The 20,199-nt window shown below is 43.6% G+C and overlaps 1 protein-coding gene across 1 annotated transcript in view; it reads right to left on the bottom strand.

The window, feature by feature from the left end:
• The window catches only part of LOC126410703 (solute carrier family 35 member G1-like), a 205,300-nt gene that overhangs the window by 68,946 nt on the left and 116,155 nt on the right, over positions 1 to 20,199 (bottom strand). The window contains exon 3 of the mRNA XM_050083373.1: positions 3,782 to 4,008. Within this exon, the coding sequence (XP_049939330.1) occupies positions 3,782 to 4,008 (227 nt within the window). The remainder of the gene's footprint in view (positions 1 to 3,781; positions 4,009 to 20,199) is intronic.

Here is a 20,199-nt window from a genome sequence, read left to right as displayed (position 1 = left end):
GCTAAGCAGGAATGGCTAGAGGACAAATGTAAGGATGTAGAGGCTTATCTCACGAGGGGCAAGATAGATACTGCCTACAGGAAAATTAAAGAGACCTTTCGAGGAAAGAGAACCACTTGCATGAATATCAAGAGCTCAGATGGAAACCCAGTTCTAAGCGCAGAAGTGAAAACAGAAAGGTGGAAGGAGTATATAGAGGGTCTATACAAGGGCGATGTACTTGAGGACAATATTATGGAATTGGAAAGAGGATGTAGATGAAGATGAAATAGGAGATACGATACTGCGTGAAGAGTTTGACAGAGGACTGAAAGACCTGAGTCGAAACAAGGTTCTGGGAGTAGACAACATTCCATTAGAACTACTAACAGCCTTGGGAGAGCCAGTCCTGACAAAACTACCATCTGGTGAGCAAGATGTATGAGACAGGCGAAATACCCTCAGACTTAAAGTAGAATATAATAATTCCAATCCCAAAGAAAGCAGGTGCTGACAGATGTGAAAATTACCGAACTATCAGTTTAATAAGCCACGGCTGCAAAGTACTAACACGAATTCTTTACAGACGAATGGAAAAGCTGGTAGAAGCCGACCTCGGGGAAGATCAGTTAGGATTCCGTAGAAATGTTGGAACACGTGAGGCAATACTGACCGTACGACCTATCTTAGAAAATAGATTAAGGAAAGGCAAACCTACGTTTCTAGCATTTGTAGACTTAGGGAAAGCTTTTGACAATGTTGACTGGAATACTCTCTTTCAAATTCTGAAGGTGGTAGAGGTAAAATACAGGGAGGCTAAAAATCGTAGAGGGAGACCAAGAGATGAAAATACTAAGCAGATTCAGAAGGATGTAGGTTGCAGTAGGTTTTGGGAGATGAAGAAGCTTGCACAGGATAGAGTAGCATGGAGAGCTGCATAAAACCAGCCTCAGGACTAAAGACCTCAACAACAACAGATTAGGGCTTAGAATTACGAGTAATTTAGATTGGAACGATAACGTAGATAATGTTGTGGATAAAGCAACCAAAGACTGGGATTTATTGGCAGAAGACTTAAAAAGTGCAACAGGTCTACTATAGGGACCATACTTGTCCACCCGCTTCTGAAATATTCGTGCGTGTTTTCGGATTCACATCAGATCGGACTGACGGAGGACATGGAAGAAGTTCAAAGAAGGACAGGTGGTTTTGTGCTGCCGTGAAATAGGGGAGAGACTGCCACAGACATGACACGTGAATTAGGAGGCAATCATTAAAACGAAGGTATTTCTCTTTGAGGCAGGATCTTCTCACGAAATTTCAATCACCATCTTTCTTCTCGGATTGAGAAAATATTCTATTGGTGCCCACCTACACAGGGAGAAATCAGAGCTGGGACAGACAGATTTAAGTTCCTGTTTTTCCCGAGCGAGGTTCGAGAATGGAAGGTGGTTCGATGAACCCTCTGCCAGGCACATAACTATGAATAGCAGAGTAATCATGTGGATGTAAGTGTCGCTTTGAAATTTCGCACCAGACCTATCTTCTGCAATGCTACAGAACGCGAGAGATGTAGCGCAAAGGGTATTAGCATATAACAATTGATCCGAAGAAGCGCTGCGCGATTTGTTATTGGCCCACCTAATGAGAAAGAGAGTATCTTGAAAATGTGCAGTAAATTGCAATGGTGTGAGCTAACAACCAGAGTGGAAGGATAGACTCGCAAGAGCAAGTCTAGAGAAGACTATATTAGGCAGGTGGTTGATGAGGCAGGATGCGGCAGTTGCACTACAATGTCTAGCTGGCAAGCCAAGGGAACGGTGAACAGAACCAAACAACGATACGAATTACGGCCAAAACTAGGAAAGGATGAAACAAGGTATCCCCCCCCTTAATGAATTTTAATGGGCATGTATCTTTGACTAGTATTCGTGTTTTAATAAAATTGTATACTCAGTTTTCAGGTGAATTTGTTCTTCTAAGGGCAATGCCAACAAAAACACAGATACTAACCAGTCTCAATGGAATTTTTGCAGGAAGTACCCTTGAGGTGTTTGCACTTTTCTATCTGTATAAATAAAAAGAGTGTCCGTTTGTTTGTTTGGAATTCATACAAATCTACAGTTTTATTCCGATCTTGATGACATTTTGCTCACTTTACCTTCAAGATAAGAGGAAGAGCACTGTCTACATAAGACTTCGTAATCTGACTTTAAACATGTAATATACAAAGGGGAACAGTTGTTACCAAAAATTTTAAAAAAGTGCTTGACTAATTTACTTCAAATTTCTGCACGATCTCCTAATGAACATTAGGGTGGACAACGTTGTTTCCAAACATCTCGAAAAGTACCTGACCGATTTACTTCACAGTTCTTTATCTATTTAGTCCAAGTTTCTCAATTGAGATAAAACAATGAATAAACTGAATGAAAAATTGTATGCGTAATAAACGAAATATATTGTGATAAACTGACTGTAATCTCTATAGCGAGAGTAAATTACAGCAGCAAGACTCATCTTGTAGATAGTACCATCAGACGTCACTAGATTGCAGGAAGAGCGAAAGCACGAGAATTTTACAGAAACGTGATTGCAAAGTCTTATTTATTGGTTAGTTGCCGTTGGCACATCAGTGGAACAAGGCTGGCCGTGAAGAACCTACTGCAGAACGTAATTGCGGACACCACCACGGGGTATGCCGCCAGTGGAGACGCGTTCATTCCGCGCGTTCCGTTGATACCCGGTGATTTGAATGTGCCCTTCGATTTAAAGCGATTGTAGTTCCCCCATGCGGCTTGCAGTCGCTGCGAGTATCAGCAAGGCAGAGGGTCAATCACTTTGTGTGCGAGATATTAAAAATACCGGGCAATGCTGGTCACTGCAGCTAGTTTATTAATACCATCCAAAATGTAATTTGTCTGTTTCACTATCACATTTATGTACGGATAATTACGGAAATTTCAATTTCTAAACTTGATAAAAATACTGAAACTATATTATTAACATGTCTCATGAAATGAATATGTAGCACTGTTGGAGGACGTTTTGTGAATGTAACTAAAAATCTGGAATGTGAAAATTGAGGTCTAAGTACTAAAACAGGATTTTTTTAAAATGCCACTAAAGTCGTATTAAAAATTCAAAACTCAAAAACCAATAAACTTCTGTACTTCGGAGCTTGGGTATTGTTACATGTTTACGTCATAGATGTGATTTTAACGTTCAAATTCGTGTGAATTCCTAAGGGACCAGACTGCTGAGGTTATCGGTCGCTAGACTTACACACTACTTAAACTAATCTTAACTTATGCTAAGAACAGCACGCACACCCACGCCCGAGGGAGGACTCGAATCTCCGGTGGGAGGGGCCGCGCTGTGATTTTAAAATTCGGTTGAAATCAGCCAAGAAAAGTTAAATTCTTGGATGGAGGCTTGCCTTATAGCAATCAATTTTACAAGTCATCTCCGCGAATGTAGTAAATGGGATGAGAAGTATTAAGACGCTACATATCCTTGGTGTCACAATGGACAACGGCGGTGTATTGTGTAACAGAATAGATGCAGATATGGCAGTTTCAAAAATGTTTAGGTCATAAGGATTAAACACAGCTTCACCTAAGACGAGAGTGCTTGAAACCTCGAAGGGTGATGACTGGAGCAGTAGTGAAGACCTGCACTTGTTTCCACACTACACTCGACACATTCGCATTCTTTACAAAGTCGTCGGTAACTAGTGTCGAAGATACTGAAGGAACCACCTTGAGTGACGTCACAGTAAAAGAATAGGCTGGGTACTTACTTCGAAGTCATCGTCTACGGAGGAGTAAGGCATGCCGGTGGAAGTGTGAGGAACTGTGGAGGGCGGCCGGTGAGCGGCTCGGGGTGGCGCACAGCGGCCTGCGGCTGCGGAACTGACCTCGTGGCGCGCGGCGTCGACGGCCGCGACCGCGGGGTCCGGCGCCGGTGGCGGAGTTGCCGTGGGCAGCATCTCGGCGCTCCACGGCGGGAACAGCGAACTGTACTCGGCTGCAACACGGCAGGCAGGCGAGTCACGGCACGGCGCGGCACGGCTGGCAGCACGCAGCGGGGATCAGCGCGCTAAGAGGATCGCGCGCACCTGCCGGCTGCCGGCTGCCGGCTGCCGGCTGGGCGACACGCGCCGGAAAAAGCCAGCGGCAGAGTCGTTGACACGCAGCAGCAGCAGTGGCGGCGACCGCTCGCTACACTAAACTGTCTTACGTAAGGGTACGCAACTTCCGCTTTGGCAACCGCTATACGGTACACAAACAGCCAAATTAATTATGCGTTGCCCAAAACATCTGCGTACTATCTGTAATGGCGTCAACTGTGTCTTTAAGCCCCGCCTACACGATCCACTTTCTCGTCTCAGTTGACCATTCGAGACAAGGGCGTGTACTGCAGCGTCCCTCGCATTTTATTCCGGTATTGACTCTCGCCTGTTTTGATTAGCTATTTTCGTTTACATGTCAAAACCAAAATTGTCGGTGTTGTGAGAGATGTCTGCTGTGCAGTTTGGCACGCGAATGATGAAAGTGTGTTTATGAGGGACTAGCTAGACAGACTATGTTGATCCTGGAAAGTTTTCGTTGATGCGTATCCTAGTTTTCAAGGTATCTGCTCCAGAAGTACAGATCCCGTTTTAATAATGTAAAGTTCCTTTTGACTATCCTGAAAGACAGATTCCCCTTCTTTCCATATTTAGAAAAGGCATCAGCTCTTTTCATACACTCCTCTGGTACTGACAGGGCAAAGTGGTACCGCGCTTGGGTCTAAGGCGTGCGCTGTGGGGCGGAGCTAGGGTCAAACAAGCGATGCGTGAGGCTGTTTAAAAGCTGTACTTTCAGAAGGTGGTAATTGCTTACTATCAGAATAACAGCCCCCAATAACGAGGTCGAGTTGGTGATGTTTTACGGAAAAATCTAAGTATAGTAACAAAATGCAGGAACAACCAGTGACAACAGAGTTCATTAATGACCAAAACAGAATTCATAGTGGAACTTCTTGTCAAAGGTCGTGTGGTAAATTCTCTGCACTCCTCAGAACGGAAAGAATAGGAGAAGTGTCATCCAAATATTTCAGAACATATACACTCATTTGTTCCAGAAAATATATACTTGCAAACACATCAGACAATATATGGAACGCAGTAAATAGCGCCTTTTTGCTTTGTGCTTTGTATCTTGTTTTCTTACTAACAACGAAAATTACTTTTCTTGTCCAGTAACTCTGATTTCTCACTCTTGAAATAACTTTCATTAAAACACGTTTCCACAATGAGATTTTCACTCTGCAGCGGACTGTACGCTGATATGAAACTTCCTAGCAGATTAAAATTGTGTGCAGTACCGAGACACGAACTCGGGATCTTTGCCTTTCGCGGGCAAGTGCTCTACCAACTGAGCTACCCAAGCACGACTCACGCCCCCTCCTCATAGCTTTACTTCTGCCAGTACCTCGTCTCCTACCTTCCAAACTTTACAGAAGCTCTCCTGCGAAACTTGCAGAACTAGCACTCCTGAAAGAAAGGATAATGCGGAGACATGGCTTAGCCACAGCCTGCGGGATGTTTCCAGAATGAGATTTTCACTCTGCAGCGGAGTGTGCGCTGATATGAAACTTCCTGGAAGATTAAAGGTAGGAGACGAGGTAATGGCAGAAGTAAAGCTGTGAGATTTTCACTCTACAGCGGAGTGTGCGCTGATATGAAACTTCCTGGCAGATTGCCCGCGAAAGGCAAAGGTCCCGAGTTCGAGTCTCGGTCCGGCACACAGTTTTAATCTGCCAGGAAATTTCAAAACACGTTTGTCTATTTAGGTTCTTATTTCCGCATAGTGTATGTTTCTCTCTATAAAATGCAAATCCTTTTTGCTTTCAGATACTTCGTCTCTCTTGTAGGGAAACACCAGAAGCAAAAAATATCAGGACGTTGTGTAACTTTTCAGTGTGCCGCAAAAGCTATGCAGACAACATATCAAAGATTAAGAAGACAGAAAAGCACAAATTCCATTTCCATAACAAGAGTGAGTTCAATCACAATAGGTTATAACTTCTCTCTATTGCGCATGTGCAGCATTCAGCATACTCGGAACTCCAGAGTCCCACACCAATATCACTCACTACATATAGGCGCTCACGTCGTGGTTGGCTGCTGATTTACACGCAGGAAAGAGAGGCGCCCGCACTTCGAGTAATCGACTTTGACCACAGAGTCGTTCGTGTGAGCCGGGCTTTACTCTGTCACAAGTCTCATCGGAATCGATCAGCTCAGTGCTGGTGTGCTCCGCCGAAAAACGTGTAGGAGGTCTGACACATTAGAATCTAAATCGACGAGGAAAACTTGTTCACTTTTCCTATTCGTTCGACTAGCGCTGCTCGCATTCAAGGGAAGGAAGGTTCACGAACTCAACCTCGTATTTTAAGGAGGAAAAAGCAAACGTGCAAAGTATCAGCAGCAGCAGTCGATCCTCTTGTAAATCTTGGACCATTCCATTATTCTGACCGTCTGAAAGTACAGTTTTAAATACCAGAGAGCATCACTTGTTTGTCCCTAGCTCCCCCCCCCCCCCCCCCCCCCGCCAATGCGCGCACTTTCGGCCCGGCCCAAGCACGATAACACTTTGTCCCGTGCGTAACAGAGGAGCATAAGCTGTTGCCTTTCGTACATTTGGAAAGAATTGGAATCTGCTTTTCAGGACCAGCAAGGGGAACTTATTAAGATCAACACAGTCTACATCAGTGGTTCCCAACAAGTGGTCCGCGGACCCCAGGGGTCCGCGAGCTATGCCAGAGGGGTCCGCAAGATGCTATTAGAATAGAAAATATATTAAATATATTTCGTATGATAACAGATTTTTTGTTTTGGCCGCTCAATGTTTTTTCTAAGTACCAAAAATAGAAAATGTATAAAAAGACTCTTAATTTGGCTTTTTTAGGTACTTGATACTGTGATATGACAAGGTACCAATCATACTCGATGAGGGGGTCCCCGAGAAAATTTTTTTGGAACCCCTGGTCAAGATATACACAATAGGAGTGGAAATACTATCGATGACAGCGCTGCTAAAGCAGAGTTACTAAACGCAGCCTTCCGAAATTCCTTCACCAAAGAAGACGAAGTAAATACTTCAGAATTCGAATCAGGAACAGCTGCCAACACGAGTAACTTAGAGATAGATATCCTCGGAGTACTGAAGCAACTCAAATCGCTTATGAAAATCAAATCTTCCGGTCCAGTCTGTATACCAGGTAGGTTCCTTTCAGAATACGCTGATAGAATACCTCGATACTTAATAGTCATAAACAACCATTAGCTCTACTAAAGATCCGTACCCAAAGACTGGAAAGTCACACCAATATTCAAGAAAGGTAGTAGGAGTAATCCACTAAATTACAGGCCCACGTCATTAACGTCGATATGCATCAGGATTTTGTAACATATATTGTGTTCGAACGTCATGAATTACCTAGAAGAGAACGGTCTATTGACACACAGTCAACACTGATTTAGAAAACATCGTTCTTGTGAAACCATCAGTTCTTTACTCACATGAAGTGTTGAGCGCTATTGACAAGGGATTTCAAATTGATTCAGTATTTCCAGATTTCCAGAAGGTTTTTGACACATTACAACATAAGCGGCTTGTCGCGAAATTGCGTGCTTATGGAATGTCGCCTCAGTTATGTGACTGGATTCGTGATTTCCTGTCGGTGAGGTCACAGTTCGTAGTAACTGACGGAAAGTCATCGAATAAAACGAATGTGGTTTCTGGTGTTCCCTAAGGTAGTGTTATAGGCCCTTTGCTGTTTCTGGTCTACATAAACGATTTAGGAGACAATCTGAGCATCCGTCTTAGATTCTTTGCAGACGATTGTGTCATTTATCTACTAGCAAACTGATCAGAAGATCAAAACCAACTGAAAAATTATTTAGATAAGGTATCTATATGGTGCTAAAATTGGCAGTTGACCCTATATAATTGAAAGTGTGAGGTTATCCACATTAATGGTAAAAGGAATCCATTAAACTTCGGTTACACAATAAATGAATCTAAAGGCCGTAAATTCATCTAAATGCCAAGGAATTACAGTTACGAACAACTCAAATTCCAAGGGAGAGTGGAAAAATAGAAAATTATTGTCAAGGATGTTCGATGAACCCTCTGCCAGGCACTTAAGTGTAACGTGCAGAGTAGTCACGCAGATGTAGATAGGTTTAATGACGCTTTCAGATGACGATAAACAATGTGAAGCGTTCAAACCGCAATGGAGATGGGACTAAAGAGGTTTAAAGCATCTGCTGTGTCGATGTACGCTTTCAAGGACAAGCATGGTATTGCGTAGCGAAAAATAGCCCATGTTATTACAACTAAAAAGCTGGGTATTGAGGCAGCCATACTTACTGCATGTGAAGAGATTGTTGGTTAGTTGGTTGGTTTTGTGGAGGGGACCAAACAGTGAAGTCATCGATCCCATTAGTGAAGGATGGGGAAGGAAGACGGCCGTGCCCTTTCAAAGGAACTATCCCGGCATTTGCCGAAGTGATTTAGGGAAATCACGGAAAACCTAAATCACGCTGGCCAGACGCGGGTTTGAACCGTCGTCCTCCCGCGTGCGATTCCACTGTGCTAACCGCTGAGCCACCTCGCTCGGTAAGCTGTTATGGAAACGGTCGGTGAACAGAATGTGTACAACATGGATCGGAGCAGTTTTAATTTAGAAATAACATCCATTAGACCACTTACCAAAAAAGCGACGAAAGACGTCGACATATTCGTGTAGTTCTTCAATGAAAGGACACACAGCTGCACAAAAATACCTGCGGTGTCTACAGATGGACACTTTCTGTAACTTCTGTTTGTATTTTTGAAAGATTCGATTGGGACGTTTGGGCCGCGAGCCAGACGAAGTTAGTTTCATTCGGACAGTAATGTAAAAGTCGCCTCATCTTCTGAAAAAGTAAACTAGGAACATTTACGGATGTGGCAACAGAAGATGTTTTCTAAAATCGTACCAGATGGTATAGGAACAATCTTAATCGTGGATTCATTTTCCGGGCACAAAAGCTTGTCAGTGCGTGAAGAGAACGAAGGAGAAGGCATCGCAGTTTCTGCAGTGACGATACCTCCAGGTGAAATAAGATGCTGTCGACCACTGGATGTATTTGGCCTTTCCATATTCAAGGGATCTGTTCGCTGGTTTATCATCTCGACACGGCTTCTGGGCGGCGATTGAACTTCGGCCAGCGTAACAACATCCTTCAACATACTTCAATGCAAATCCTGTCCGCCCCCGGTAGCTGAGTGGTGCCGACACGGTAGCTCAGCGTGTTCGGCCAGAGTGTTAGCAGCCCTCTGTAATAAAAAAACTGAGTTAATCGATCGACAACGAACCTAAACGGATGTCTTACGACGTCCGCCCCGAGCAGTTGCAACGAACGAGAAAAAAAAAAGTGGTCAGCGCGACGGACTGTCAATCCTTAGGGCCCGGGTTCGATTCCCGGCTGGGTGAGAGATTTTTCTCCACTCAGGGACTGGGTGTTGTGTTGTCCTAATCATGATCAGTTCATCCCCATCGACGCGAAAGTCACCGAAGTGGCGTCAAATCGAAAGACTTGCACCAGGCGAGCGGTCTACCCGACGGGAGGCCCTCGTCTCACGACATTTATTTTATAATGCAAATCATTACAGGCAGTTATGTGCACCAGTCTCTGACTGGTCTTTCAGTATGCTTGGTACCGAAGCGGTTACACCAATGACCGGCCAGACCACTTTGAACACGCAGTAAAACATTGTTTTGATTGTTTTGACATTGGTAACGTGCTTTGTTTATTCCATCAAATTGCGTGGTTTTTAACACGTTACTAGTGCCAGAGATATCTTTGCTTTCACCATTTTTATGTTACGATGAACAAATACAATGTAAATGTATGAAACGAATGATTGTGTCACTAATGAAGTAACGTAGTGCTATTTAACCATTAACATAGGTGTTGTACCTTATTTTCTTTGGAGTGTAAAGCTGACACTGTTAAAGTGAAGTACATTTTTTTTAGTTGCGCTGTTCTTTAATAGCAGGGCTCTGGTTGTCACTTCGCGGTACAGTACTTGGCGCTCGGGCATTAAACGGTCGCAGAGGGTCGGAGCGAGTGACAAACAAGAGACCCGCCTGCCTTTTTAAAAGCTGAACTTTCAGAACGTCATAACTGCGTACAATCAGAATAATGGCTCAAATTTTCGCACAGGATATCTTACAAGTGTGCTTTTTCGTCCTTAAATTACGAAATCAAGTTGGGGATGTTTTCTTATGAGTTCGCAATTCTCACTACTCTAAACAATTCTGTCCGCTGCATTCCTCGAGGCTCCACGGGGGCACAGCAGTTTTTGTAATAAACTGCTCGTTAGCTGAACAGTTTGGTGATACGCGCCACGGCGTGGGGACAGAGTTAAAGTTCGAGAAAGAGTCTCGGACTACCATACCACGATTAATGGATCATAAGACGAGCAGTCCCACTCTCTAATTGCTGTACCTCGTGTGCGTGACTTCGTAAACCAGTAAACAGAAAGACATTCCATGGAAAGCAGTTAAGACCGTGCGCCAACACGTTCATTTTATAGTGAGGAGACATGAGACCTACGAAGAGGTGCAGGCGGTGGTAAATCCGCCTACTGTTTTGTACAGAACGAGTCATGCTAAACAAGTCGACGCTTGTCTGAATGACACATGTAGACTTATCACTTGTAGCTTGAGGTCAAAACTACGTCATGAACGTTACTGCTCGGTCAGGAACCGCCACACCAGGTATCAGAGGAGAAGTTGCCTCCATGAACGCGACATCCAAATCACGCGCCTCGCATGTACGCCCATCGTATGGATGTCAACCTGCCCACCAGCGACTCAGGGCTTGGATGAGTCTCCTCCGCATAGTCGAAAATCCAAACGAACCTTCTCAGATTAAAGGGTTAAGATGATGGAGGACACGAAACACTCAACCTCCAGACTGAATGCTACCAACTGAACATGTGCCCACGGGACATGACGAACACTTATATATTTGGAAATCTTTAAAAAGAATTTACGCAGGTGTCGACTGATCCAGAAGCAGTATATTAAAGTGGGGCTCCCCTAGCCATCTAGGAGCTATGAATGTGGCGAAGAGCAAACCACAGCCACTTCATTAACTGCAGATAGTGCCTTTCGAGTTGTACAATGGAGTACTTGATGGCAGCGAAACATAGTGCCCGCGATTTAACAAAATTCTGGACAGACATTATTTGATACTCTTTACATGTTTTGATATTACGTGTCATTACGTAGTGCAGTATGTAATTTTATCATTGTTTGCTTTCTATACGAATTAATAAATGAACTTGAACATAGGACGAAAAAGCAGCGTCAGTTCTTCAGATCGAAACTTGCGATATGTAACTAGAAAAGTTTGGGAAGTAGTAGAACCTAAAATATGCTGGGAAAATCAAAATATTCTTCCAGAAGAAAACAAATATAAGATGAATTTGGAGGATGGTTCAAATGGCTTTGAGCATTAAGGGACGTAACTTCTAAGGTCCTCAGTCCCCTAGAACTTAGAACTACTTAAACCTAACTAACCTAAGGACATCACACACATCCATGCCCGAGGGAGGATTCGAACCTGCGACCGTAGCGGTCACGCGTCTCCAGACTTTAGCGCCTGGAACCGCACGGCCACCCGGCCGGCAATTTGGCGGATGCCAAATCAGAATAAAAATTAAACTGACTACATTTTATCAAAAAATAAAGAAATTGTACAGGATAGCTCGATTCTAAACAATTCTGTAACTTCAAGTGATAGGAAACGCGAAAGGCGAGGAGCAAAACTGTAAAATAACACATTCATCAGACTGGACATATGAAATGTAGATTGTGAAACTTGCTTAAGAATACCTCGGTATAGCAGAGTCACTTAATCAAAACCTTTAACATCTTAGAAACTGAAAATTTCACAGACGTAGGTGAAATGAGTAATTGTTCAACTTACATGAAGAGCACAAAATGTTCCAGGTACGAAAAAAAAACAGTGGAAGAGGAAGTATAAAATGGAAGGATCGAGGTATTAAGAAGAAGGGGCGAGTTCCAAGCATAAATGTCGGAATGTAGCGGGATATGCCGAATTAAACAAAAATATTTGTAGCTGAACCATTGTCATTTTGCTGATGAATCTGCACCGTTTGAATCTAATGCAGGCAATTTCAACAACAAATGGAACAACGTAACAGTTTACTGTGACAGTCTCTAATATCTATCCAGTGTCTATTAATGGGATGCATATGTGACATATGTTTCACGTACAAATCACTGAATGCTGCTTCGTCAACGACGGTGTAAATACGCTCTCCTGCAACTTTTCATCGACATACTGTGTCTAATTTTTTCCTCAATATTGTAATTTTATTCCCTTGTCCGTTAGAGCGAGGATGATCTGACAGCCATAAAATTGACGCTTTTCACGCGAAAGCTCTTATAAAATATGCAAACTATCAGAATGATATGATATTTACAGTATTTTTAAATTGATTGAAATAAACTTGTAAATTGAGGATGTAGAAAACTTCTTAACAAACTGTCTTAACAAACAATATTAATGGCAGTTATTATACCAGTACCCTATACTAAGTTCTAGGACATTCATTAAGAAGGGATAAACTAGAAGCTGGAGCGCTAAATGATGCTGTGACGCGTGAAGTTGGTATGTAATGTGGGAGAATGAGTAGCAGGAAGCATGAGGCTTGAGATGGAGAGTAGGCACGATTATTCAGGGTAAAGAAAATGATAGAACGGGAAAGGAGGGAACCGTGATGTGAAAAATGATGGGCAAGAATCGCTTTGATACGATAGGAAGAGAAGTGCCAGAGTGGATTTCTTTGTCTACGGTGCAGAGGATTTGGCAAAAGCATTGAGGGAACATAGGGAGGGCGTGTAAATACACAGTCAGTGGGATATATTGGTGCTGACTTTGTAGAATACCAGTACTGGTAACTACGAGCGAGATAGTATGGTTATTGCAGTCACGTTGGCGAGATATAAAGGATATACAGGAATGTTTATTGTGGACGAGGATAGCAACTTGATGAACTGTTATAGGGATCTAGAAGAGAAGCATAAGTGTATGCAGCGAGGAAGACTGAGTGCTTGGTTGCAAGGTTTAGATGGACTGACAGACAATGGATGGCATAGATATTCAGGCAACGTTGGCGTTAGAGAGGATGGGGCAGCTAAACGTTTTGTAGGTGTGGTAAATAGTGGGGGAGTGAAATCTATTGTTAGTCTATTGTAGACTGTCAATTGGATAATTATTAACTGGGGTTTTCAAGTTAGTTTGCAGCCGAGGGCTAATCTGAGGTATTTCACTGTGTTAGTTAATTGGATACTACGATCTTAAATTGTCAGGTGCAAGGCAGACGTTGTGAGTGTCGAATCGTTTGTTTCGAGCAGCCATTGGGTACACCGCTTTAAAACTGAGTTGAAGCGGCCGTTGGGTAGTGTAGGTTAGAGGACTAGGAAAGCGGGATCAATGGCGTACTGCAAATGGTGAACAGGAGGAAGTCTTTTAGATATATCGACGATGTAGAAGGTGTACAAGAGAGACGTTAGGACCTTGAAGCACATTTGCTTTACGATGAAAGATGTGGCTATTGGTGTTGTTAACAGTGACAAAGGAGAGACGATTTGAAATGCCTAAGTCCGGAACCGCTCCACTGCTACGGTCGCAGGTTCGAATCCTGCCTCGGACATGGATGTGTGTGATGTCCTTAGGTTACTTAGGTTTAAGTAGTTCTAAGTGTAGGGCCCTGATGACCTCAGATGTTAAGTCCCATAGTGCTTAGAGCCATTTGAACCATTTTCAGCCCGAAACAGTGTTCACAAGTTCTCCCGCCTTCCGGATCGGTTCGAGCCGTTCGCTTCAGTTTGGAGTTCGTTCGAGTACACAGCAGCGTCATCAGAACTTGAATTTTAGACGACACAGTCTTTGAAACTTTTACATGTGGTAGATATAGTAATGTGTACTAAAACCGACAGTTAATATCTGTCGTAATCGCATGTGAAAGGTCATGCATATTTATTTGCGAAAGGTCTGTCATTTGAACACCACATCTCAGTATTCAAGTTGCATAAACTGAACAGCGAGCGAGACTAGAAACGGAATCACTGAAAATTGAAAATATGAGTAAAACTAATGAGCCCATGTATGCATAAGGTGTTAGTGACAGTTTGAAATGCCAACGATACCTCAAGCAACAACAGCCTGTAATGGTGTCTGTACCCATCGACTTGTGGTTAGCATGCGACTGAACTTTATCACACCGTATTATTCATGGACAATCATGAAACTAAATATCGAAAATAATTTTATCCATAGCTGGTCCCTCGGTCATTTCACGCTATTTTTTTAGAAATGGCCAGCTTCAGTAACTTTTGCTCATGGGATCTGGTGGCTGGGTATGCACCAGACTTGTAATTCAAAATTCCCATCAATTCTAATTCTTTGTGACATGTTGCCGCTTTCATCACCGGAAATAACTTGTAAAATCTGTGTAAAATACAACTGAGAAATATTTTAAAGTGTCACAAGACCAAAACGGGTGCATAACCAACACTCTGATAGTTACATACTTATAAAACTGTAGGAAAAATTGTACTGAAAGAGAGCGGACAGTCCATTTATCTCTCGTAGAGCCAGGAAATGCTATGACACCGTGTCATAACAAGAATAATGCAGCCTCAATATCCTATGTTAATGCAGTTATAACATTATATTTGCCTGTACCGTATTAAGGTGAGACGCTAATGTGTTATAAGAGGAAGTAGAAATCAGTTAAGAGCTTCGACAGAGTTATCGATTGCCTGCTGTGTTGTTTAAATTTTATGTATGAGGGGTACAAGATATGAAGAAGAAACTGCAGCCCGACGGAAATTTCAGTGGGAGACGGTAAACTGTGCTTTCCATTTTTATGTTTATCGTTTACATAACAATAAATATTATCCGTGTTTTCAATCTGAACTTCGTTATTGGTTTTAAGCAGACGTATTTCACTTATCCGCACTACAATTCTCCTCTATTCTTTTTGTGTGCCCATTAGCTGTTGTGTAAGCGCTTGATGCACACAAGTTCTCAGTTAGGAGCACGACGCAAATACGCATTTAAATTTACGTTTCACTGGACATAACCTTGCTTGCAGCCAGCAGAATCCATACTCGCCCGTCGCAGAACCGGAAAATCCGCTCCCTGGTACAGGAGAAGCAAAGATCGCAGACTACTCGCTCGCCTGGACTCATGGCAAATCCTCCAGCAGACAGAGAGGTGGGGAACAAAAAGAAACACAAAACGGGCTGAGGGAAACACTACCATCATACGAAGCCGGGAGTCAGATTTGTAAGGTTTGAACTCACCGACAAACGAAACCTATGGGTGAAACCCAGCTGGCAAATAAATTTCATGGGAGGCATTGTAATGCGTACACAATAACTTCGTATATAGAATTAGATATTTTTATTATTTTATAATTTATGATTTACACGTGTTAATGTGATATTCGTCGTAAAAAAGAAGGGAAGCAGTAACTTTCTCGGCAGTTTTCTCACGTCATAAACGCCGCATTTTAACAAGTCCATGGTTGTTTTACAATTTATATAGGAAGACAGTATTGTCACTGTGTGCTCACAATATTCTAGAAAAATTTACGTTGCTCGGTCGAGAGCTAGCAAGGGAACGAGCTCCGTTGTCTTTCCTTTTCATACTTTATATGAAAATGTTAATAAATACAATAAAATGAGCATTATATCAGTTTGTTTGCAATGTTAAGTAACGTAAAAATTGAAAATAAAAAAGAATGAAAAAGCTTCCACCTAGTGACTCGTCCCCGGACCCTCATATTCTCTCTGCTGCGCCAACAGCTCCCTGCGCGGTGTCACCCGAACCGCGCCAAAATGCTGTTTTTCTGAAAAAGCTTGGTAATCTGGAGTTCTCACTTCTGTCAGTTTCATTTCTGACCAAGCATCAATTTGGATGAGGGGTTGGGGTTAATTTCGAGGAGGAGACCAGCGTGGTTCAAAAAGGTTCAAATGGCTCTGAGCACTATAGGACTTAACTTCTGAGGTCATCAGTCCCCTAGAACTTAGAACTACTTGAACCTAACCTAAGGACATCACGCACATCCATTCGCGAGGCAGGATTCGAACCTGCAACCGTAGCGGTCGCGCGGTTGCAGACTGTAGCGCCTAGAACAGCTCGGCCACCACGGCTGGCACCAGCGTGGTCATCGGTGTCATCGGATGAGGTAAGGTTGGGGAAGGAAGTCGGCCGTGCCCTTTCAAAGAAACCACCCCTTTCAAAGAAACCACCATTTGCCTGAAACGATTTTGGGGAAATCACAGAAAATCTAAATCAGGATGGCCGGACGCGGGTTTGGACCGTCGTCCTCCCGAATGCAAGTCCCTTGTGCTAACCACTACGCCATCTCGCTCGGTTAGTTTTGATGAAACTGGTGATGAGGAGTATGTATGGTGAGGCTCTTGAGAGAACAGATTTCGCTTACGAACTTCTCTATGAGACTGCAGTTTACACCACCAAATTTTACAAGCATCAAATAATAACACAGTGCCGGTTATTATTTTCTGCGATCTATCTTTAACCCGGTGAATCATAGTATTCTGCAAGGTAAAGTTTTATGGGATTCATAGATATAGCCAACCAACGCATAAAGTCATATGTAACCAAAAAATTGCTGGTAGCAAAGTAGTCTGGAAAATTCCGCCCACGATGTGGGATTTCACAAAGGTCAGTCTCAGGTCCACTAATGTTCGTCATATATGTAAACCATCTTACGTACAATACACAGCAAGCATAATTAGTTCCTTCTGCAAATGACGAATTTTAATCAGTCCAAGCATAAATACAGAAACAAAAGAAATGATAAAACACTAGTTTTCTGCGAATGGTCTCACCCGCAATTTTAAAAAGGCACAACATTTTCGACCTTCACATCTGAGGGTTCTACACCAATGATAAATATAACGTTTGGTGACGAAATAATGAACAGGATGGAAAGTACAAAATTCTTAGGTGTCTGTAATGATGAGCATTTAAAATGGGAAAAGCGTATTTTGGAACTCCTGAAACAATTTTAATTAAGCACCATTTGCACTTTTAAACACTGCAGTTCTTGCGGAGAGACAAATCAGTAAAATGGTTCAAATGGCTCTGAGCACTATGGGACTCAACATCTTAGGTCATAAGTCCTCTAGAACTTAGAACTACTTAAACCTAACTAACCTAAGGACATCACACACACCCATGCCCGAGGCAGGATTCGAGCCTGCGACCGTAGCAGTCCCGCGGTTCCGGACTGCAGCGCCAGAACCGCACGGCCACCGCGGCCGGCCAAATCAGTAAGTTGCCATATTTTGCTTATGTTCATTCGATACTGTCTTATGTAGTAATGTTCTCGGGTGTTTCATCTTTAAGAAAGAAAGTCTTCACTGGTCAAAAACGAGGTGTAAAAGTAATATGTGGTACTCATCCGGAATCATCTCGTAGACGTCTGTTTAAGGAATTGGGCATTGTGACTACTGCTTCTCTGTATATTTATTCCCTCGTGGAGTTTCATTAAATAATTCACTGCAGTCCAAAAGAAAAAAAATTACAATATCAGAAGAAAAAATGACATACATTACTTACCGTTAAGGTTGTCTTTAGCACAAAAGGGGTTGCATAATGCTGCAACTAAAATTTTTGATAACTTAACTAGTCGTATAAAATGTTTGACGGACAGCGAAGTAAAATTTGATAAAGAACTGAAGACATTTCTCCTTGACAACTCCTTCTGTTCTGTAGAAGAAATTTTATTATTGTAATGGTCAAAGGTGGTGGGTACGGTTTACTAACTCACATCTGTATATTTAAAAGAAAAAGATCTTATAAATGCCCAAATTAATTTGTCATGTGAAAGTAAAATGACTCGTTCGACATCAGTACGATTTATCGTGCAAAATGATTCATGGAACATGAAACTAAGTAACTGCTTACCAAGGATGGATTTATCATTATACCACTGAGATTAAGGTGCAGTCAAAGCAGTGGTCTGGCAAAAGTGAAAGTACTTCAAAAGAGTGCAATGGTTTTAGAAGCGAGACAAATTATGGCGACCATTTTGCAGACCCTCATAGCTGAGCGGTCAGCGTCCCTGACTGCTACGTCGCACATCTTTACTCGATTGCCCGTACTAGCAGGGACTTTTTTTTCCTCGGTGGAAGGACACGAAAGAGGTGTGCCGCTCAGTTTCGTGATTCCCAATGGATGAGCTACTCGAGTGAAAAGTAGAAACTCCAGACTTCGGAAAACAAAAAAAAAACAAACAAAAAAAAGTTCAAATGTGTGTGAAATCTGGGACGTAACTGCTAAGGTCATCAGTCCCTAAGCTTACACACTACTTAACCTAAATTATCCTAAGGACAACACCCATGCCCGTGGGAGGGCTCGAAGACTCGAACCTCCGGCGGGACCAGCCGCACAGTCCATGACTGCAACGCCTGAGACCGCTCGGCTAATCCCGCGCGGCTTCGGAAAACTAACACCGGCTGGGAGAGTAGCACGACAACCAGATGCATGCGATAACCCCTTATGAACAGGATGACGGAGTGACCGGTATGCATTCCCGGGCCTCCGGACATGACCGCGGAGTTAACGTCTTTGCTAGACGCACATCATGTGATCATGATGCGCTATCTGTGGCGTAAGCGCTCCTCAGTAAATGATGGGTGTGAGTGTTTCACTGCAAGAAGACTCAGGTTCGATTCCCCGCACAGCCATAGATCTTTTCCTTGTGATATTAGTTAGTCTATATTTAAAATAGCGACCCACCCTTGCCTTGTGCGGGCAGCGCTACACAGCCACGACCGGACGTCTCGTGTGACGTAGCGCTAATTTCCTCTACTGGCCGCTTCACAGAGTAACGCTAGGGAAGCGAACATTTACCTCAGATTCTAGTTATGGTAATACACTGTCCAGTCACATCAACGTGTACACCTGTCAAAAGGCAGAATGGCAACCTTCTGCAGCGCGGATCGTGCGAGACGTGCAGGAAGGGGACCAGTGAGGTTTTCGACGGTACTGACGGGGTTGTGGATCTTTGCCGTGCCAGCTGCGCTAGGGTTCTCGGTTGGGGGCCACAGCGCGGACAGCCCGACCGAGATGTTCTCGTAGCTTGTCGCCTGCGTATAATCCGGGGAGTTTGCTGGGTAGGGGAGTACAGCGAATTCTCCCTGGTGCTCTTCGAACCCCGCACACACAGTGCGAGCAGTGACACTAGCACTCTCCTGCTGGTAGATGCCGTCGTGCCGAGGTAAAACGTATTGCATGTAGGGGTGTACATGGTCCCCAACGACAGACGTAGAGACTGCGCCTTTTAGAATGACGAGGTCGCCCAGATATTGCCAGTACTTTTCGACTGTTTGTTGCAGGATGTTTGCTCTCGGACGTTTCATGCCGTACACGCCAGCGGTCATCTGTCCGATGGAGCTCAGAAGACGTGATTCATGTGAAAAGTCCACCTGTCGCCACTCAGTGAACTTCCAACAACAGTATTGGTGTGCCTATGAATCGATGAACAGCAGTCAGCAGGGGGTGCACGAAGCAGGCACGTACTACAGAGGCCCATACGTAGCAACGTACACTGAACGGTCGTTGAGCAGACGCTGCTGGAAGCTTACAACTTCGCAGCCGTCGTTCACCCTTGTCCTCTGCGGCCCGTGCTACACAGCACACTTCTCTCGACGCCGGTTTTGGTTAGCGTCATCTTGCCACGCATGGTACGTGGTACGTGAACAGTTTACAAACTCAGCAGTTTCGACATTCACTGACAGAATTCTTGGATGTCCTCCTGACGCGTTAGACCTTCAAAATCCCGAGCTGGTAGGAGAGCCCTGCCCATAATGCTCCAAAGGGCGAGATGCGGAGACCTTGCTGCCCAAGGCAGGGTTTGGCAAGCAGGAAGAAAAGCGGGACCCGTTTGGTCGTCGTTCGCGGCACCCTTATAGCACAGTGGCACAGTCGCACGTCGACGATATTATACGCTCCGTTTTCTTGACCTTCTTCACACCCCATCCTGGGTTTATATTTCAGAAAGATAATTCCCCCCCCCCCCCCCTCCCCTTGCCCCGGCACAC

The sequence above is a fragment of the Schistocerca serialis genome, chromosome 1 (assembly GCF_023864345.2).
Source record: "Schistocerca serialis cubense isolate TAMUIC-IGC-003099 chromosome 1, iqSchSeri2.2, whole genome shotgun sequence".
Lineage (NCBI taxonomy): Eukaryota > Metazoa > Arthropoda > Insecta > Orthoptera > Acrididae > Schistocerca > Schistocerca serialis.
The sequence above is the reverse complement of the archived record's forward strand: the minus strand, read 5'-3'. Positions and strand labels throughout refer to the sequence as shown.